General features: G+C 58.6%; 1 protein-coding gene across 1 annotated transcript in view; it reads left to right on the top strand.

The window, feature by feature from the left end:
- Positions 1-649: 649 nt before the first annotated feature.
- The window catches only part of WNT10A (Wnt family member 10A), a 42,790-nt gene continuing 21,695 nt past the window's right edge, over positions 650-21,744 (top strand). Inside the window, exons 1-2 of the mRNA XM_038421896.2 lie at positions 650-1,408; positions 6,828-7,090. Coding sequence (XP_038277824.1) covers positions 1,347-1,408; positions 6,828-7,090 — 325 coding nt within the window. The 5' untranslated portion in view covers positions 650-1,346. The remainder of the gene's footprint in view (positions 1,409-6,827; positions 7,091-21,744) is intronic.

Genomic DNA, 21,744 nt, shown 5'->3' with positions numbered 1-21,744 from the left:
CTGTCAGGCCCACACCCCTCATCCAGCTACACCCATGCTCACGCACACACTCACACACACACACACACACAAACCACATCCATGCCTTCAGCCAGCCAGCCACACATGCACATCCACGTATACCTATGCACACACATCTGTGCACCCCCCCACACGTCCATACCCCTATATCCATGCATGCTTTCACATCCACACGCATGCATACACAGCGATGTACACCCCTATATATCCATGCACACACACCTCCATCCACACCCCTATGTATCCATGTGCACACACACATCCATGCACCCTCTATATATCCATGCACATATGCATGCACACCCCATAGATCCATGCACACGCACCCACCCGCCCCACCCATGCACCAACACCTCCACGCCCGCCCCGCCCGCACGCCCCCTCCCCGGCAGGCCGTGTGTGGCACACTCCCTCCCCGCCACGCTGCCGCTGCCATCCTCTGCCCCCGTCCTTTCCCTGCTGGCTCCTGCCCAGACGTGTCGGGACGAGGGCTCCGGGCGCTGAGGAACGCAGCGCGCGGCGCGATCCCTGGCAGAGCAGCCGCCGCAGCCCCTGTGCGAGCCCGGCCCGGACCCTGCCCGTTGCGCTCTTCGCCAGGGGACGGTCCCAGGCGGCTGCGGGGCGCAGGGAGGCGCTGAGCCGGAGGCAGCTGGAGAAAGCGGCGGGGAGGAGGGAGCAGCTGGGGCTCCACGTGCGCCTAAGAGATCCAGGGGAGCTTGGCCCCCCCCACAAGGAGAGACACCCCCCCGCGCGACCCGCCCCAGGGACCGGAGCGCCCCGCCCGGGGCGCACAGGACAGGGAGCTCTGAGCAAAGCGAGGCAGAGTGACAAAGAGGGAAGCCGGGGTGGGCTGGGCAGGAGGGGCAGCCTGCCCCCTCATTCTGCCTCTGCCAGCACCCTGCAGCTAGGCCCCCCTCCCCGCGCTGGAGACTTGGGTGAGGGGCGGAGGGGCAGGACCTGTCCCCATGGAGCCTGGAATGAGAGCAGCTCTCCCCCCTGCAAGCAGCCCGCAGCTCCTTGGAAGTTGGATGTCCTGGTAGAGGGGGGAGCGGCCCTGCCTGGCCCATGTAGTTGGGGTTGTGTTGGGGGTGGGGGGCTATGGGCTGCCTGCGGCGAGGATGGCCCCGTCCTTCTGGGACTGTCAACCCACCAATCCAGGCGGGGGATCCCTGAGGTCCTGAAGAGCAGAGGGAAGTGCAAGAAGCAGCGAGAAGAGACAAGAACCAGCAGCAGCCGGGAAACCACCACGGGAAACCCAAAGGCCCCACCGCAAAGCCGAGCCCGGCGCGGCTGCCAAGCTCCGCACCGAGCCAGCGGGACACGAGATGGGTCTGGCCCTGCTGCCCGGCTTCTGCCCCCTGCTTCTCCTCGGCCTCTGGCTGCGAAGGTAAGAGAACTCCCGCCGCGTTCGGGCTCCCACTTCCTAAACTCGCCTGTTTTTAGCCGTGGTGGGGCCTTTAGGACCCAGGCGTGTGTCTTGGCCAATGGTCCCTCGGCAGCTGCCCCGGCAGATGAACCGCGCACCCGCACACGGGCCCTAGAAGAGGAGATGTCACTTCGGAGCCTTGTGATAATCCCAGCGCCCTGTGCCTCTCCGGAATGCAACGTTAAACCAGATTGTCTCTGTTCTGTGATTGATTCGAGAGGATTATTTCCCCCGTGTGTTAACCCCCCCCCCCCGCCTGCTCCAGATAATCCGGGCTGCGGCTGATCGTTTCCCTTCCTAGAGATCTCCTCCGCCGTGTGGAAATTCTCCCCGCAGGGGGATTTGCTTTTCCTCGCAAGTGCCATGGAAGCCGCCTCTGCTCGGCCTTGCTTTCTGGGTCAGGCGCTGATTGGAGGACCAGCCGGGCGAGGGCCTGACTCCCGGCTCACCTCCACCGCCGCGTAAACCGGGAGCCGCTTCTCTCGAGTTGCCCCGTGTGGAACCCGGCGGAAGCCAGGTTAGAACCCAGCCTCTGCCGGGCCCACCTGGACCGCAGAGCAAACCCCGGGAAGCGGGAATTGTCCGTCTGAGGTGTGGACGGTCTGCTCGCGCAGGGATCGGAGACGGAGCCGAGCGGCTCCTGTCCCGCTCCGAATCGGGTCCTCTCCTGCTGTAGCATATGGAGAAAAGTTCAGAACCCGCTGTCCCGCCACCTGCTCGTGTCTAAAGGCAGCGTCCCCCCGGCCAGGCCGGGCTGTCTAATTGGCTCCGCGCCCACCTGCAAATGACTAACAATTCAGGGCTGGGGGGGGGGGGGTAGTTTTGTCTAAACTGAGGCCCAGGGCTCGTGGGTTCTTTCCCCCGCTCTCTCACTGCCTGGCTGGCCGAGGTGGGCCAAGTTGTGTCCCGGGGTCGGTTCTAGGGTCCCATGATTGGCGGGAGTGGGTATTTGGGGGAGCTCAGCTGCCCCTATTTAGAAAACAAACTCCCAGGAGTCGAGGGGCTAGTGGGACCCCTGGAAAATCTTGGATTCACACGTACAAGCCCGTCCCTGTGGCTGCAGGGGCGGTATTTTGCTGGGGTTTATTGAACACGAAGACTCGCACGTCAGGCCAAGCTCCGTGCCTCTGACGGGCTCCTGGGAGATTGTTTGCCTTTCCGGGGCTGGACAGAGGGGGGGGTTTCTGGGGGAGGTGTGGGGCGCTCACCGACCAGCCCCTGTGCACGGCGGGGTTCGGGAAACGCCTCGAGAGCCTGGCGCTGGGCCCTACAATGGAAGCGCAGCCGGGGGGTGTAGTTAGTCCAGGCAACTCGGGGTCTGTCCATGCATGGAGGGTTCGGCAGGTAACGCTTCACCCCCTCCCTGGAGGGGAACGGGGCGCCCCTGTGGCCACCCGAGCTGGGATGCCGGGGGTGGGAGGGCCGCTCCCGAAGGGCGGGTCCAGGAGAACCGAGCTCTTTTGGTCATTAGGTCTCTGCTTTTCATCCCAAATCCGAGGGAAACAGAGACTGGGAGCGGGGAGCCAGCTTGTGCCCCACGTCGAGTTCCGGGGGGGGGACTCCCACCTTCCCCCCTTTGCATGCCATGATCCCCCCCTTTTCCGCATCACGGGGCCTCTCCAGGCGTCTTCCTTTGATCTCCCCTGATCCCCCGCCAGCTGCCAAACTTCCGGGCAGCGGGCAGGGAAGGGTTAAACTCCCCCGTCTTTTCCTCCCCTGGCTCGCTCCAGCTCCTGTTTCTGGGCTGGTTTTTTTCCTTTTTCCCTTTCCTCCCCTTCACACAGAATGTGTTGACGCCGGGACGTGTATTAATTAAAGCCGCAGCAGCCGGTGACCCGCGGGCCTTTCACCGTGAAATCCTGTTTAAACCCACTTAGTCTGGGGGGGCGGGGGGAGCGAGGCGGCAGCGCCAGGGGATCAGAGAAGAGGATGACAGCGGCGGCACGTGATTTCCAGCCGCCCTGGCACGTTCCCTCCCCCCCACTCCCCATTGGATTGGGGCTGGCGGGGAGAGGGTGAACGAAGGAAGAATAGGGGCAGGAGACCTGGGAGTCAGGGACGGGCAGGGCTGGGGAGAGCTGGAAGCCTCTTTGCTCGGGACATGTACAGCTGGACTCTGCTGCAGGACTGATCCTGATCTGACAGGCGGGTGCAAATCCGGAGTGACTCCGACTCAGGGTCAGGACTTGGGGAGCTCCCTGCTCTGGTTGTTAAGGTCGCTCCCGCTCCCCTACCGGAGTAACTCCGGATTGGCGCCGGAGCGAGCTGAGCTCCGAGCCTGGCCCGCGGCAATGAAGGGCAGAACGGGTGTGAGTTTAGCCCCCGAGCGTAAAACGGCGTCCAGGGGAACAAGCCTGGCCTGACTGACAGTCCTGATGGGAGACACGCCCCCCCACACACACCCCCGATGAATTACAGCCTGGGCAGATAGCGCCCAGCGCCCCTCCAAGCGAACCCCGTCTCCCTACAGCGCTCCAGACACCTGGATGGCGGCTGCCCCTGGCTGCGGGGGGCTCGGCGGGGGGCTTGGCTTTGGAAGACGCCGGAGCTGTGGGGCTCTTCTCTGCCTTTGGCGAATCCTAGAGAAAGGCCCGAGTCGAGCGGCAGAGCGGGTAGCTTTGCGGCAGGTTCAGAGGGACCCTCCAAAGGGAGGAGCGAAGAGTCTGGTGCCGGGCCTGACTCGGACAGACCCTGGGAGCTGGGCCCAAATGAGGAGCTAGGGGACTGGTCCCTGGCTATGAAGGGGCGAGGCTGTGCTGTCCCTACCGGACTTTCTGATCATGGTCCCCTCTCGGACCCTGAAATTAAACGAGGCGGGGAGGGCGGCCTGGCCCTTGGTGCCAGCGACAGGCCCGGGCCCACTGGGGTGGGCCTGGAACTGCCGACCTGGGAGTCCCACACCGAGGAGTGGCTGAAATGGGAACTGGACACAGCCTGGGAGCATGGCGCCAAACGTGACCGAAGAGGGACAAGCCAGCCCGGACCAGGCCCAACACTTCCCAGCGGGTGCCAGAGAGCGAGCGGAGAGTGGCCCGGCAGAGCCCAGCTTGACTTTCAGATCCCTGGCAAGAGGGTCTCGGGCACAGAAGCCGCCGCGGGGTAGAACATGAGGTTCTGCCCCGGATCGCCAGTGGGGAGCGAGCAGACAACGGGCCGGGCTCCGGGCTCACCTTTCCTGCAGCTTGCACACTTGGCTGGGCTGCGACACGGGCACCTGTCCCCACTCCCCGCACCGGCGCCCCACAGCCCAGGGCTCGGTCCTTGTCTTCAAGGTGCTCCAGAGGTCCGGGCTGGAGACCCGCGCAAAGCTCTGCTCCTCGGGCCCCACGGGGCGTTCTGCTTTCGGGGAGAAACAGAGCATCCTTAGGGCTGGACCCTGACTGAGGGAGGAAGGACCATCCCAAACCTCCCAGCCCCTGCTCCCCGTGCCAGGGGCACTTCTCTGGCCGACACAGAGCACCGGAGGTGTTAGAAAACACAACCCGACCACAACAACGCACACCCCGGCACGCACAGCTCCCCGTCCGGGAGAGGGTGAGAGAGAGCGAGCGAATCCCCGGGACAGATGGCAGCCGTGCTGTTTAATGCACGACTGGCAGGTGCCCAGATACCAGGGTGAGGGGCGTGGGACACGAACCTGGATAGATCGGCAATAGAATTTCAACATGGCTGACGTGTGAGCAGTGCGTGCTCCGCCCACGCCCATCGCACAGGAGACACGGGGCCTGCCGGGGCTCAGGGAGTCTGATCTCAGTGACAGCCGTGCAAATCCGGGTGACTGTCCTGGAGGGGGTGAGCCCCATCACTGACTGGCCCTCTGCTTGATTAACGAGCCAAAAGCTTAGGTGGTCACCCAAACCGGGCCTGGGTCTCTGGGGCTGGCTGGCTGTCCATGCGTCCCCACATGTCCGCCCACCATCCATCCCTGTACCTATCCCCATACAAATCCATCATCCGTCCCCACCCCATCCATCATTCCACCCATCCTTATACAACCCCTCGATCTGTCCCATACTCACCCACCATCCAGCTCCACTCCCCTCCCACCATCCAGCCTTCCTCATACGCCCCCTGTATTTATCTGTCCCCATACACCCCCATCATCCGTCCCCACACACCCTCCCGCCATCCATCCTCATACCTCCTCTACCTATCTCATACACCCCATCTGTCATTTATCCATCCCCCACCATCCCAACTACCCATCCATCCTCATACACCCCCTCTACCTATCTAATCTATCCCATACCCTCCGATCTGTCTCTACACCCCCGCCCCCCATCTAGCCATCCATCCATTCATCCCCATACACCTCTCTGTCTGTCTGTCCCCATACACCGCCTCTGTCTGTCTGTCTGGGTTCTGATATTGGTTCTCTTCGCCGCCCTGTTCCACACATGACAGGTGTCGGTCACGTCACTTGGTGCATGACTAGAAGGTGCCCAGACACTACGGTGATGGGCTGGGATAAGATCCGGTAGAGAAGAGTCTTATCGAATCCTGTCCGAGCCCGAGGCAGAGCTGGGATGCCCATGGAAAGCAGGCGGCTGCTGGGGATGTCTGGCTGCTTTCCGGCAGAGTTTGCCCCTTGGCCCATGGTCTTCCTTGGCGCCCCCAGGGTCTGGAGCAGCAGCGCCCCTGGAAAGCAGAGGGGAGGCAATAGCATTGAGCAGCCCAGCCCGGTGTTTGGGGCTTGCACTCTGACCTCGCCGGCATCTGGCCCCGGGTCTGTGTCACAGACACACCCCAGGAGCCGGGGCTCCTCTGGGGAGCGGCACAGCCTCTGCCTGCTGGGGCTTCGTTGCGGGGGCTCCAGTCGGGGCAGTTTCTTCGTCTGAACGCATCTTTTGCTGGTCGTTAATTGATTCAACCAGGAATAAAACAGGGGGTGGCTCAAGGTTGAATCCTCTGATCCTGGGGACCCCGAAGCTGGGGATTGGTGCCCTGGGGCAAGATCCTGACACCCATGCCCCCCTATCGGCTGATTGGGTAGCCTGCCCCGCCCTTTGCCAACACCCTAGAGTTCCCTGACTCCATCCTTATCCCGCCCCCCGCCTTGGCCAGCTCCGTACCAATCCTCCCATCCCCTCCCTGGCTTCCTAGCCAGCCCCCCATTCCCTGCCCCGACTCCCCAGCCCACTCCAAATCCAGCTCAGAATCGCTGGCCTGGGTGGCGGGTCTCTCTGGGGCCTGGCTCCACCCGACGCCCCGGCTACCCCCCTCCGTGTGGGGACTTTGCACCCGGGGCGGGGGGGTTTGGGAAGCGACCCCGTGACTGGGTCTCTGCGGGGCTTTCCCCTCCCCCCAGCAGAGCCTGGCGCCCGGGGTGGGCGAGGCGGCAGGGGCAGGGCGCTGAGCCTGGCTCTCCCTTCCCTTCCAGCTCCTGCCCCAATGAAATCCTGGGCCTGAAGCTGCCGTCGGAGCCGGTGCTGAACGCCAACACCGTGTGCCTGACGCTGCCCGGCCTGACCCGGCGGCAGCTGGAGGTGTGTGTCCGCCACCCCGACGTGACGGCGTCCGCCATCCAGGGCATGCAGATCGCCATCCACGAGTGCCAGCACCAGTTCCGGGACCAGCGCTGGAACTGCTCCAGCCTGGAGACCAAGAACAAGATCCCCTACGAGAGCATCATCTTCAGCCGAGGTAAGGGCCGGGGAGCACCCGCCCGGCCCCCGGGCACAAGGCGGGTCCCCCTCACCTGCCGCTAGGTCCAGGGGCAGGGCCTGGACCAGGCACCCGCGGCCTCGAAGTGACCGGCCCAGGCTAGGAGCCAGTGGGAACCCCAGGGTGCGGCTGGGCCCTTTTGGGTCCCTACAGCCGAGGCCTGTTTCTTCTCCACTCACCCCTCCAGGCCCCTGCGCAGGCCCAGCGCCGGCCCCAGACCGTCCCAGGCTCCTTCCTGAGCCCCAGCCCCGTTTCTGCGCCCCTCGCTCCGGCGGAGTTCTCTCGGCCCCCGGGGATGTCTCTCCTGAAAAGCGGAGCCGCGGGGCTTGTCTCAGGAAGCGCCTCGGCAATGCAGCCCGCTCTGGGGTGGGACGTGGCAGCCCGCCAGCAGCACCGCCGCAGGACAGGATGTGAACGGGAATCTTGTTATCCACTGGGAAGTGCGGGGGAAAGGGGGGGATTCTGGGGGACCGGATGTGGTCCTCCACGTGGGAGTTTGGCCCGGGCAGTGGCGTAACTACCCCAACTCCTCATGTCCAGGCTCGGTTCCTGCAAGTCTGTACCTAGGGCCGGAGCCGCCTGCCCGGAGAAAGCTCCAGCGGGTCCCGCTGCCCAGGAACACAGGGATGCCCCTGGCATCCGACTCCCTGCTCTGGGATCGTCCCCCGTGTATCGGTCCCAGCTCCAGGAGAGACGCCCCCATCTGTGACCCGACCCCCACCACAGCCGCCCCTCCCGCGGGAGCAGTGACACTTGTTTCGTGGGGGGAGCCAGACCCTGGTGGGAGCTGGGCCCGGGCAGTGGAACTCGGGGCCCAGACCCCCTCCGGGACAGGTGTCCGTGCACAGCCTTAGCCGTCTCCCTGAACCCGTGGCGCTGGGCCCCCTCACCTCTCACTGATTTCAGGGCAGGATTCTGGGCACCCTGCAGGATCGCGCCCTTGGCAGCTCGCTCACGGGAGATGCCCCCGCCTTGCCCGGCCTCCAGACAGCTCTCTCCAGGGCCTGCCCAGTGCTGGGGCCAGAGTTCCCTGCATCGCCCGAGCCGGCCAAGCCCAGTGTCTGCTTCCAGCCCTGTAGCCCCAGGGGGTCAGAAGTCTCTCCCCAGCGGTGCAGGGCCCCCCAGGAGAGAGTTTCAGGGTAAAAGTAACGGCAGAGCTCAGGTCTCCCAGCTCCCAGCCGCCGTTAGAGACACTAGCGGAGCCGGATTCCCACCCACGAGAGAAACCCCGATTTCCAAACCACCCAGAAAACTACCTGTGCACACGGTGGCATTAGTGGGAAATACCCAAGCCCCAGGGCCCACCGGGACTCTCGAGGCCGGCCAGAGCAGGCCGGGAGACGGGGAAATACTTCGCTAATGAATTTAGAGCTGGAGCTTTGAAAGCCTCCCTGGCGGGAGCCGTCCTCACTTGTGCCAGTAGGGTCGCTGTCTCCATGGGTAGACTGACCCCGGGTGGGAGGAATCCGGATTAGATCCGGTTTATTCACAACGCGACGCTGAAGACGCCAAATGTCATCCCAGGTCTGTAACTAACCTTAGGGCCCAACCCCATTTGGTGTAAACCTGCTGGCGCCTCACGCCTACAGAGCCGCAAGGGCTGTTTCCTCCGACCAAAGACCAGCTTCTGTGTAACGGTCCAGGAGGCGAGGTGTAGCTTCCTGGCAGGACGGGGGCTGCTACAGCTGGGACGAATCAGAGCCTTTCCAAACACTGGCTGCCTATGTCCCGTTTGGAGCCTCCTCGGGCGTCAGCGGACGAGTCGGTAACTCCTGCCGGCCCTTTATTGCTGCTCTGTTGGGCAGAGTTTCAGAATGACAGGACCGAAGCCGGCCCGGGGTGAGCCGTTAAGCTGTGTCGGGGATCAGAAGCGGGTCGGGAGACAGCGGGGCTAGGACGGGGCCGAAGGCTCGCAGCCAGGGCCGCGGGGCTCTGCACTGAGACGGGGCGTTGACCGTCTTCCTCCCCGATGTGGAAGGCGGTGCGCCGGGTGCCAGGGTGCTTCAGGCCCGCCAGAGCTGGGGGGGCGCTTCAGAGGGACCCCGCCAAGCCAGGGGGACGGGGCGGACAAAAGAGTTTCTCTCCCCGCCGGTGCTGGAGGCAGGACCTGGGCTAGATGGGCCGCTGCTGCTCTGACCCAGGGGGAAAATTGGTAGCTGCGGATTTGTGATGACTTTGATCTCGGCCCATGTGTATCGTGACGCTGGGAAATGTTACTGTCGGGTTTGGGGCGGGGGGCGAAACGGGTGGTTCTCAGCTTCCCAGCGAACATCAAATCCCGCCCGCGGCTCGGAGGGCTGGCTGGGGCTTTGGAAAGAGACCTCGATGTATCCTATGACTGAGGATCTGTTGCGCCCACTGGCTAGGAGCTAGGAGCCAGCGCACACGGTCGCCGGCCCTGCCAGGTGGACTCTCTGGCGGGTTTCCAAGCTGCTCCAGGTCTCTGGAGAACGCGTCTCCGCGCTCCGCTTTGCAGCTCCTCCCCAAACCAACCAACCAACCGGCCGTGAGAGCAGGGGCCGTTAATGGCCTCTCCCGAAGCCCCAGCAGACTGGCCCGGGGGCTCCGTGCAGCTGGCGCTAATGCGAGCGGCTCCCCCGGGGGCCAGGCTCCGGCTCCAGGCGCCCGCAGGCTCGCTGTCCCTAACCCGAAGTGACAGAGCCCTTGAATCTTTCATCGTGTTCCCGTCGCTGCGCCATCAGCTCAGCCGGGCGTGAGCCGCCCTCTGAATTATTTGTGGAGTCCGCTCCGGCGCCTCATTCGCTCCGAATCCGGCAGCCCCCGCGCCCTGCCCCGAGCGAGCCGCCCGGGGCGAAAGCCAGCCGGGGGAAGTAATGGAAGTCGATCGGCAGAAGAGCCTCGACAAAGAACAGCTGCGAGAGAATCCCCGGGCCCCAAACCTCTTCCTGCTTCGGATCAAACGCGGAGTTTGGGCACAAGCGCCAGGTGAACAGAAACGGTCCGGTCCTCGGAGCGCCAGGCGCCGCTTGGGGTCTTTCTATTGCACCCGTCATCCAGCACCTCTGCAGTGAGTCTGCTTCGGCCATGGAAATGCAGCCCCTTCTGGGGTGGGACGCGGCCGCCCACAGCAGCGTCACACAACAGTTCAGGACAGGAAGTGCAGCTGAGTGTTGTGTTCAGTAGACACTGGGGTTTTAGGGAGGGGAATAAACCACCTGAGCCTAAAAAACAAGGAGGAGTCCTGAGGAATCTTAAAGACTAACCGATTTATTTGGGCATAAGCTCTCCTGGGTAAAGACCCCACTTCTCCATGCATCTGAAGAAGTGGGCTTTTTACTCACGAGAGCTTATGCCCAAATAAACCGGTTAGTCTTTAACGTGCCACTGGACTCCTCCTTGTTTTTGTGGATCCAGACTAACAAGGCGACCCCCGATACTTGCCCCCTGAGCTGGGCCCTGGCCCCGATGTGCAGCTGCACCTGGATTTTTACCAAGGGCATTCTGGGCTCCCGAGTGACCCCCTGTGGGCAGCGCCTGGGGTTTTACGTCTCCCCAGGGAGATGGCACCTCCACTGGCATGGTGCCCTTTGCACCTCTGGGGGCCTGGCAGGGATGCAGGATGGGTTTTCCTGGGGAGGTCTCCCGTCCGAGGGCTCTGAGCTCTGCAGAGCCTGCGGGATCACAGCCCGAGGAGAGCGAGCTGCTAGCAAACGCTTCTCCAAAACGTCCAGGGCCTCCAGTCAGGCTCCCCCGCCTCCCTCTTTCTAACCTCAGCCAGCCCCCGGCACCAGGCACTCTCCTCCCCAGCTCCTGTCCCAGCCTCCGTCCCTTGCTGTCTCTCCCCATGGCCAGGTCTTGACAGCTTTAGCCCTGTGTCCTCTGGGCCCTGGCCTGTGCGCTCCTCAAACCCCAGCCATGCCAGGGCGTCCTGGGCTTGGAGAGACGCCATCTCCACGGCGCCAGGCAGCACGGAGCAGCTGGCCGGCCCCACCAAGACTCATGCCAGTGCCAGGAGGGCTGTTGAGATACAGGGGGAGGTGCTAGCAGGGCCTGATGGTTTCTTGGGACTGGTTCCTCCCAGTCAAGCCCCGGCCCAACTGTTCCCAGCCAGCCCTACCAGTGGCATTTCTAGGGTACAGCCGGCAGGTCTGGGAGTGGTCTCCTTGCATACGGGTGTGGGGGTCATTTCAGGGAAGGCACGTCTCACCAGGCCTCATACAGACTGGGGAAGACCCATGCAAAGAGTGGGTTTTGTGAGGTAGGCCGGGGGCTTGGGGGTGCCAGAGCCAGGCAGGCGGGGGCAGTATCGGGTATACGCCATAATGATGAATGCAGGTAGCTTCTCCGCCAGCACAGGGTGCTCTGTTTGCAGAGCCTGGCCCTGCTCATGGTCCATCGGCCTCGTGCCAGGTGATGCTCCCCACGACTCCACTGGTTGTTGCGGGTGTCTAGGTATAGCAGCCACCCTCCATTTCTTTATGGGTAGATGGGGGAGGGGGAGGCGGGTCCCGGAACGTGTCTCTTGCAGCCTGGAGGCATGGACTGGAGTCGGGTGCGCATGGCCATTCTCCATGCCCATGCTGGAGACCGTGTAGGCAAACCAGGCATCGCAGTGGCACATGAGGCCCCAGCTGAGATCGGGGCCCTGGGGTGCTGTGTGCTGCAGAGACACATAGGACCTGATCCCAGGGGATTTAGGTGCCTAAAGACATTGACTGGCACCTGGGTTCAGAGAGGCCAAGGCAAGTTTGGTGCCTAATTCCCATAAATTTCAAAATTGCCTGTAGGCACTTTTCAAAATCCCACTTATCTGCCTCTCTGGCACCTAAATCCCTTGTCCCTTAGTGCCTGCCCTAAAGAGTTTAAAATCCAAATAGGCAAGTGTGGCGGGGTGGGACTCACTCCTGCTGGCTGGCTGGGAATTAGCTCGTTTTCCAGCTCTAGAGCACCCTCTGCAGGTCGGTCTCGTCACTGCTGCTGGCCCCCGTGTCCCTTCTGGACCCTGGTGCCGCTTTGTCTGGGGGTTCTGCCCCAGCAGTATCCCCTCGGTCTCTGGGTCTCCCCTCCCCGGGGAACCCCCAACCCCCTAATCCCCATCTCGCCTCAGTCTTTGGCTACTGCCAGTCACCATCTAGCCCCCGCTCCCTGGGGCGGACTGCAGTATAATTGCCACTCATCATCGGCAAGGAGGGTCTGGACCTGCTGCTTCGGCCTACCCTTGGGCTGCCCTCTGCAACCCCACTACCCTTTTCCTAGGCCTTCATCAAGGCCTGCAGCCTGGGGGTTTCTCAGGCTGGAGCTCCCCAGCTGCTCTGGCCTTTCCCCAGCCCTGCTCCACTTTAGGTACCCTGCTCAGCTCCCAGCCGTCAGGCCCCTCCCTCTCAACATCTCCAGAGAGACTGTCTCCTCCTGGCCCACTGCCCTCTTTTAAAGGCCAGCGGGGCCCAGATTGGGGCATGGCCGCAGCTGTGGCTGTTTCCCCAGTCAGCCGAGGCCGGCTGCTTACCCGAGCAACAGCCCTCTCGCAGCCTCTGCCCGCTCCCAGGGCTGATTTCAAGCCCTTCAGGGCAGGAGCAGGTGACCACCCGCTATAGCAAGACACCGGGGAAAGGCAGCACAGAGAGGTGATGGTCGGTGGTCTCCTGAGCCCCACTGCAGCACCCTAGCCACTTGGGCCTGGCTCCACAGAGGAATTTAGGCTCCTCCTTTCCACTGAAAGGTGCCTAGGGGTCTTTGTGGAGCTGGGCCTGACCACCCTGAAAACAAGCAAGTAGCCCTGGACTGTCACTGCGACTGGACTGGCAGTGGAGAGCGGCCACGTTCTCAGAGCGGCGCGTTTGGAAGGTGCATGGAGGCAAGTTTCGATCTGCATGGAGGAATTTAGTGTCTGGCATGTTGCCACGGCCGGATAGGTTCACCTGCAGTTTAATTAGGAAAAGAGGGAGGGGGAGGGAAGAGGAGAGAGAACAGGAAACATGTTGCAACTGGCTGCAACCCCAGTCCTCGGAGGAGCCGGGTACCCACTCTGCCTCTTTGTGTGGGCAGAACTCCTGGAGCCGGGCAGCTCTTGAAACGCCATTGGCGAGGCCCTGCTGACACCATGCGATGGGCAGGGTCTGGAGGCTTGGCTGAGGGCCCCAATTCCTGGGAACTTCCAGGAGCCTCCTGAACCAGTCGAACTAGACCAGAAATCCCAGGAGATTTGGGAGAGGTCCAGTGTTTGCTGTGTCAGGCTGGGAACGGCACCCATCAGCTTTCCCAGCCAGGTCCCAGGAGCATGGAGAGCCAGTACCAGGAAAGGTGATGGGAAAACCTCAGCGGAAATTTCTCCAAACTCAAAAAGACTGGCCGGGGTTCGGTGGCATGTTCTGGTTGGTTCTGATTGTGGCCCAGAAAGAACCACAATGGGTTTTAATGGGGAGAGGTGACTGCACGACTCCAACTCTCCATCCAGCTCCACTTGGCCCACACCAGGATGGTGTTGACACCAGCCGGAGGTCTAGGTCCCTAGGTCAAGGTCCCACGCAGCACACTAGTTTGACCTAAACAGGCCACATTGCATGCTGAGATTGTTGTCTCTACAGTTTCTGCATCCACATTAAAGAGGAAGACAGCTGTAATTGGCTCAGTGTAATGCAAATTGATTAGTGTGACCTTTTTATAAGGATGCCAACCAAACAATCTGTGGAGCCACTGGATAATCGAAGGGCTAACAGAGCACTCAAGGAAGACAAGGCCATTGTGAAGAAGCTAAATGCATTATTTGCATCAGTCTTCGCTGCCAACATTGTAAGGGAGATTCCCACACCTGAGCCATTCTTGTTAGGGACAAACCTGAGGAACTGTCCCAGATTGAGGTGTCAGTAGAGGAGGTTTTTGAACAAATCAATAAATTAAACAGCAATAAGTCACCAGGACCAGATGGTATCAGAAGAAACTCAGATATGAAATTGCAGAACTACTAACCGTGGTGCGTAACCTATTGCTTAAATCAGCCTCGGGGCCAGATGACTGGAGGGTAGCTAATGTGACGCCAATATTTTAAAAAGGCTCCAGAGGTGATCCCGGGAATGACAGGCTGGTAAGCCTGACTTCAGCACCGGTCAAACTGCTTGAAACTATAGTAAAGAACAGAATTATCAGACACACAGATGAACGCAATATGTTGGGGAAGAGTCAACACAGCTTTTGTAAAGGGAAATCATGGCTCACCAATCTATTAGTATTCTTTGAGGGGGTCAACATGCATGTGAACAAGGGGGATCCAGTGGCTATAGGGTACTTGGACTTTCAGAAAGCCTTTGACAAGGTCCCTCACCAAATGCTCTGAAGCAAAGTAAACTGTCATGGGATAAGAAGGAAGGTCCTTTCATAGATCAGGAACTGGTTAAAGAACAGGAAACAAAGGGTAGGAATAAATGGTCAGTGTTCACAATTGAAAGTGGCAAATAGTGATGTCTCCCAAGTATCTGTACAGGGACCTGTGCTATTCAACATATTCATAAATGATCTGGAAAAGGGGGTAAACAGTGAGGTGGCTGTTTGCAGATGATACAGAAGTACTCAGGATAGTTATGTCCAAAACTGACTGCAAAGTGTTATGAAGGGATCTCACAAAATTGGGTGACTGAGCAACAAAACGGCAGATGAAATTCAATGTTGATAAATGCAAAGTACTGCACGTTGGAAAACATCATCCCAACTATACCTATAAAATGATGGGGTCCAAATTAGCTGTTACCACTCAGGAAAGATCTTGGAGTCACTATGGATAGTTCTCTGAAAACATCCACTCAATGTGCAGCGGCCGTCAAAAAAGCAAAAAGAATGTCAGGAAGCCTTAGGAAAGGGATCGATAATAAGAGAAAATATCATAATGCCACTATAGAAATCCATGGTACGCCCACACCTTGACTTCTGGTTGCTTCATCTAAAAAAGAAATTAGAAGCTGTTCCATCACCCTGCTCAGTTTTGCTGCCCTTTTCCAATTCTATGTGAGGAGAGAGCAATAAGATTGGGATCGTTCATCTTGGAAAAGAGCAGACTAAGGGGGGATATGACAGAGATCTATAAAACCATGACTGGTGTGGAGAGAGTGAATAGGAAGTTTAACTTACCCCTTCATATAACACAAGAACCATATGTCACCCAATGAAATGAATAGGCAGCTGGTTTAAAACAAACAAAGGGAAGTATTTTTCCACACAAGGCACAGTCAACCTGTGGAATGCATTGCCAGGAGATGTTGTGGAGGCCATGAGTATAACTGGATTCAAAAGAATTAGGTAAGTTCATAGAAGTTCATCAATGTTATTAGCCAGCTGGTCAGGGATGCAACCCCCTGCTCTGGGTGTCCCTAAACCTCTGACTGCCAGACGCTGGGACTGGACAATAGGGGATGGATTGCTCGATAGTTGCCCTGTTCTCTTTGTTCCCTCTGAAGCACCTGGCATTGGCCACTGTCAGAGACAGGACACTGGGCTAGATGGATCCTTGGTCCTTACGTTCTCCTGGTAAACTGTCCACACTTTCTTGGTTGGCTCCAGTTTGGGTACATGGAGCCTGCACAGATAAATGCTCACAAGCGTTCTGGACATTGGAATCTGAGCCGCAGCGGGGACTGGTGTTTTCAAAACTGCTGTCAGATGGCGCCTGGTTTAGAAACGTCTTTACGCCTGGCCACATGGGGGTTTCGGTGAGAGTCAATGGTCCTGGCTGGGTCAGAGTTGCAGTGTCCTGGGGAAGCTGACTTTCCCATAGCATCTCAAATAGCCCCATAGTCTGTGTAGGCTTGGGCTGTAATATCCTCTGTTGTCCCAGGAGGGCTCTGGTGACCCAGGCAGTGCCATCAGGGTCTTATGCCTACCGTGGAACAAGAACTCCTCCATAAACATGCGTTATTCATGCTCTCCTGTGCCGTCCATGGATGGGCTTCTGGGAGGTGCCTCTGCCAAGAAACAGGAAGTGATTGTGGCCGTTGCCTGCAGCCGTACTGCTCCGTTTCTGATCCCTGGTGGGTTTGAATGTGGCTCTGGTGGAACGCGGAATGCCGACAACGCTTAAACCAGACCCATGCTCACATCCTAACTGCAGTGCGTAGCGACGGCCAGACCTAGGGTGCCCAAGAGTTCCCACGCTCACACCCCCTTTTTTCAGTTGCTCAAAACCTTCCCCTTTTGGCCTACAATTTTTTCAGGTTTGGGCTCCTTCCAAGCGTGAATCTTTTTGGGACATCCATGGGCCTCCTTGTAAATGACCAATATCACAGCCGTTTTGAACGGCTCTTCCTCTGAAGCCGGTGGACCTAGAAAAGGATGGTTTGGCAGAGAACTGGGCCTGAGGGCGGAGAAGTACATGACGTGCTGGTGAAAATTGTCCTTGATTCGGCTGGTACGTAAGGGTTAAAAAGAAATTGCTGTTTGCAGATGCACTGGAGTTCATTTTCTAATAACAGTGATGGTGCTTTGCTTTGTAACAACGACCACCCCGTGTTCTCTGCAAGGAGGCACTGGCATGGCTGCGTTAGCAGAAAACATCACACTGTTAGCCTTGGGCACTGGAAGAGGCAGGGGCCCGGGGAATGAGTTTGTCAGACCGTACTGAAGAGGCTGCGAGCAGCTTCTGATTGCTTTTAAGCAGCGCCTTGTTTATTTTACACCAGTGCATTTTAAAATTTAACACGCAAATCGGCAACATGGCGTTCCGTTCAGGTTTCGGAGATGCATTTCGCGTCCGTCTCATAAGATCATAGTAGCTTGCTAAGCAGACGGCAATGAATCACTGAAAAGACACCAGGCTTTGTGAAGCTTGCTAAGTACATGATAAATACACCAGGGGACATTTTCACTCGTGTGCCTGCTATCTAACCGCAGGCGGCAATCAAAGCAGTTTCACCTCTAATGGCACAACCGTGACTGGCAAACCAGGTGGGCCGACTTGGATCTTCGCAGATCTGCGCCCCACAATGGATTTGGCAGTCACAGACATTGCCAGGGCTGAGATTGGGGCCTGTCATGCCTACAAACAGAGAGAGCGAGTCTCAGGCCAGATGGAACCATGCTCATGCCGTTATGTGTTTAGCTACCCTGGTCCCAGTCTCAGACCAGAGCTGCTGCGACAGTTTTCATCAAAAAATATCTTTCGACAAAAACCCTGGACATTTTTGGACACCCTCTTCCCAACCTTCTGTTTGGATCAAAAATGCTCCATGTAGTTGTTGAAAAACCCAAAGCCCCAAAAGCGAAAAAGCAACAACAAAAAGTTTCAGGTTTTTCAACAAGAACCCAAAATATTGCAGCAAAAATGGGAAATACCCATTGGTGCCACGTTTCTCGTGGGAAAGAAACCCTGAGTTCCCAGCCGGCCCATCTCAGAACCTCAGTGAGGAAAGTCAGCAGGACCCTCTTGCTTCTGTCCAGTAGCTTTTGTGCCTGAAGCATAGGTCTGGTGTGTGTGTGTGTGGGGGGGCTGGGGGTTGCCGCGCCCCCTGCCTTGCAGTGGTTTCCATCATGCACAGGGTTCACTTGGGTTCAATGGCTCACAGCACCCCCACTATACACATTGTTCCAGCCCCCCAATCTGAAGCAGCTTTGATTAACGGTCTCTGCTCCCCACCCCTACCAGCTGCACCCCAGATCTGCTGCCTGCAGAGATCCCCAGCCTCTGCCACTGGTGGGGGGATTGGGGGGACTGCAGTCTGAAGCTGCTGTTGCTGGAGTTCTCTGTCCAGGGAGCTCTAATGACATCCAGCTGGAGCGGCTCCCCCGGCACGCCGCGTGCTCCCTGCAGGCTGTGGCTGGCGTGAGGCGAACTTCCCAGCTGCGCATCACTTTTACAGGCCATTTCGGGGCCTTGCGGGAGCTGGCTCAGCTGGGGGGCCTGCAGGAACATGCTGTTTGCTCTCATGTTCTCCCCATGGCTTGGCCCTCGCCAGCCACCTCGGAAGGGGAGAAGATGGGGGGATTAGCATGGGAGCACATGGGGCCAATCCCGGACCCTTGTCCACGCACAGCATCCCTCTGCCTTCAGTGGGGTTCCTCTGGGAACCGGGATTACCAGGGCTGCAAGATGGAGCCCTTAGATAGTCTTGCCCCTGCTTCTCTTTTAGCCTCTGTTCAGAAGCCAGCACCCTGCCCTGCCTGCTGCTCTGATACCAGCCCCCACATTCCCACTGCTCTCCCCAGAGCTCCCTTCACTTGGTCGACATTCGCCTGGCATTGAGTGTGAAGGGGTCTGATCCTCGGCTCTACACTCTGTTTTGACTCTGGCTCTGGCTGGATTATGCCTGCCCCATCAGAATCCCCAGCAAAGCCTCCAGCCCTGTACAGCCCCCAGCCCCAGCCCCAGGCCCCATTCAGCCCCCAGCCCTGTACATCCCCCAGCCCCCGGATAGCCCCCAGCCCCGTACAGCTCCCAACCTGCATATAACCCCCAGCCCCCGTTCAGCCCCCAACCCCCGTTCAGCCCCCAGCTCCCGTACAGCCTCCAGCCTCCAGCCCCAGGCCCTGTTCAGCCCCCAGCCCCCTTTCAGCCTCCAAACCCATACAGCCCCCAACCCCCATTCAGCCTATAGCCCCAGGCCCCGTATAGCTCCCAAACCCCGTACAGCCCCCAGACCCATACAGCCCCCAGCCCCCGTTCAGCTCCCAAACCCCGTACAGCCCCCAGCCCCAGGCCCCGTACAGCCCCCAAACCCATACAGCCCCCAGCCCTGTACTGCCCCCAACCCCGTACAGCCCCCAGCCCCCATTCAGCTCCCAAACGCTGTACAGCCCCCACACCCTGGCCCCAGGCCCCGTACAGCCCCCAAACCCCGTAGAGTCCCCATGCCAATGGAAAAGATGCTGGTGGAGGCCAAAGGACGGAAGACAGGTCCCACACTGGCCCCTCCTGCCCCAGCTCTCGCCATGCACCCACGGTGTACGGCACATCCACAATGCGGCTCTTTCCCAGCTGGTGGAAGCAGCCCAGGGGCACTGCTGGGTTCGCACACTCACTGGGAGCTCTTGCCCCAGTCTCAGGCAGAGCTGGGTGGCTGTGGTCAGTGGGGCTCTGGGGCTGCCTCAAGCAGACAGGGAAGAAGAAGTGGGTGGCAACCTGGGCAGCAGTGACCATGAGATGGTCGAGTTTAGGATCCTGACACAAAGAAGGAAGGAGAGCAGCAGAATACGGACCCTGGACTTCAGAAGAGCAGACTTTGACTCCCGCAGGGAACTGATGGCAGGATCCCCTGGGAGGCTAATATGAGGGGGAAAGGAGCCCAGGAGAGCTGGCTGTATTTTAAAGACGCCTTATTGAGGGCCCAGGAACAAACCATCCCAAAGTGCAGAAAGAATAGCAAATATGGCAGGCGACCAGCTTGGCTTAACAGTGAAATCTTCGGTGAGCTTAAACACAAAAAGGAAGCTTACAAGAAGTGGAAACTTGGACTGATGACTAGGGAGGAGCATGCAGGGGTGTAATCAGGAAGGCCAAAGCACAATTGGAGTTGCAGCTAGCAAGGGATGTAAAGGGTAACAAGAAGGGTTTCTACAGGTATGTTAGCAACAAGAAGAAGGTCAGGGAAAGTGTGGGACCCTTACTGAATGGGGGAGGCAACCTAGTGACAGATGATGTGGAAAAAGCTGAAGTAACTTAATGCTTTTTTTGCCTCAGTCTTCACAGACAAGGTCAGCTCCCAGACTGTTGCACTGGGCAGCACAGCATGGGGAGGAGGTGAGCAGCCCTCATTGGTGAAAGAACAGGTTAAGGGATATTTAGAAAAGCTGGACATGCACAAGTCCATGGGGCCGGATGTAATGCATCCGAGGATGCTGAGGGAGTTGGCGGATGTGATTGCAGAGCCATTGGCCATTGTCTTGGAAAACTCACGGCAATTGGGGGAGGTCCTGGATGATTGGAAAAAGGCAAATATAGTGCCCATCATTAAAAAAGAGAAGAAGAAGAATCTGGGGAACTACAGACTGGTCAGCCTCACCTCAGTCCCTGGAAAAATCATGGAGCAGGTCCTCAAGGAATCAATTCTGAAGCACTTAGAAGAGAGGAAGGTGATCAGGAACAGTCAACATGGATCCACCAAAGGCAAGTCATGCCTGACTAACCTGATTGCCTTCTATGATGAGATAACTGGCTTTGTGAATATGGGGAAAGCGGTGGACGTGATATACCTTGACTTTAGAAAAGCTTTTGATACGGTCTCCCACAGTATTCTTGCGAGCAAGTTAAAGAAGTATGGGCTGGATGAATGGATTATAAGGTGGATAGAAAGCTGGCTAGATCATCAGGCTCAACAAGTAGTGATCAACAGCTCGATGTCTAGTTGGCAGCCGGTATCATGCGGAGTGCCCCAAGGGTTGGTCCTGGGGCCAGTTTTGTTCAACATCTTCATTAATGATCTGGAGGATGGTGTGGATTGCACCCTCAGCAAGTTCACAGATGACACTAATCTGGGGGAAGTGGTAGATACACTGGAAGGTAAGGATAGGGTCCAGAGTAACCTAGACAAATTGGAGGATTGGGCTGACAGAAATCTGAGGAGGTTCAATAAGGACAAGTGCAGAGTCCTGCATTTAGGATGGAAGAATCCCATGCACCATTACAGGCTGGAGACTGACTGGCTAAGCAGCAGTTCTGCAGAAAAGGACCTGGGGATTACAGTGGACGAGTAGCTGTATATGAGTCAACAGTGTGTCCTTGTTGCCAAGAAGGCTAACGGCAAATTGGGCTGCATTAGTAGGAGCATTGCCAGCAGATCGAGGGAAGTGATTATTCCCCTCTGTTCAGCATTGATGAGGCCACATCTGGAATACTGCTTCCAGTTTTGGGACCCCCACTACAGAAGGGGTGTAGACAAACTGGAGAGAGTCCAGTGGAGGGCAATGAAAATGATCAGGGGGCTGGAACACATGACTTATGAGGAGAGGCTGAGGGAACTGGGATTGTTTAGTCTGCAGAAGAGAAGAGTGAGGGGGGATTTGATAGCAGCCTTCAGCTACCTGAAGGGGGTTCCAAAGGGGATGGAGCTCGGCTGTTCTCAGTGGTGGCAGATGACAGAAGAAGGAGTAATGGTCTCAAGTTGCAGTGGGGGAGGTCTAGGTTGAATGTTAGGAAAAACTTTTTCACTTGGAGGGTCGTGAAGCGCTGGAATGGGTTATCTAGGGAGGTGGTGGAATCTCCTTCCTTAGAAGTTTTTAAGGTCAGGCTTGACAAAGCCCTGGCTGGGATGATTTAGTTGGGGATTGGTCCTGCTTTGAGCAGGGGGTTGGACTAGATGACCTCCTGAGGTCTCTTCCAACCCTGATATTCTATGATTCTATGACACCCTGGGGGGCATGGAGCAAGGCAGTGAGTTGGGGGTTGCTGGTTAAGACCAAGGCTGCCTTGGACACCCCCCCCATCCCTGCCCTGGGTGAACTGTGGTGGGCTGAAGGGTGGCGTGGGGATTGAACCAGGAGGCTCAGTTCGAGGGGTAGGGAACACAGGATCCATACCAGGTGGCTGTCCTGGGGACCCCGATCGCATCCTGTCCTGTGCGCTCCAAGTGGGAGCCTGCCCAGCAGAGCAGTTGCCCCTTTCCAGGCTGCTCTGCCGGCCCCGCCCTGTGAAAGCTGAGCTCCCTTCCTCACCCGGACATCAGCCTGGGAGAGGCTCTTTGACCCCTTGCAGCTCTCGC

This window comes from Dermochelys coriacea, chromosome 11 (assembly GCF_009764565.3).
Source record: "Dermochelys coriacea isolate rDerCor1 chromosome 11, rDerCor1.pri.v4, whole genome shotgun sequence".
Taxonomy (NCBI): domain Eukaryota; kingdom Metazoa; phylum Chordata; order Testudines; family Dermochelyidae; genus Dermochelys; species Dermochelys coriacea.
The sequence above is the reverse complement of the archived record's forward strand: the minus strand, read 5'-3'. Positions and strand labels throughout refer to the sequence as shown.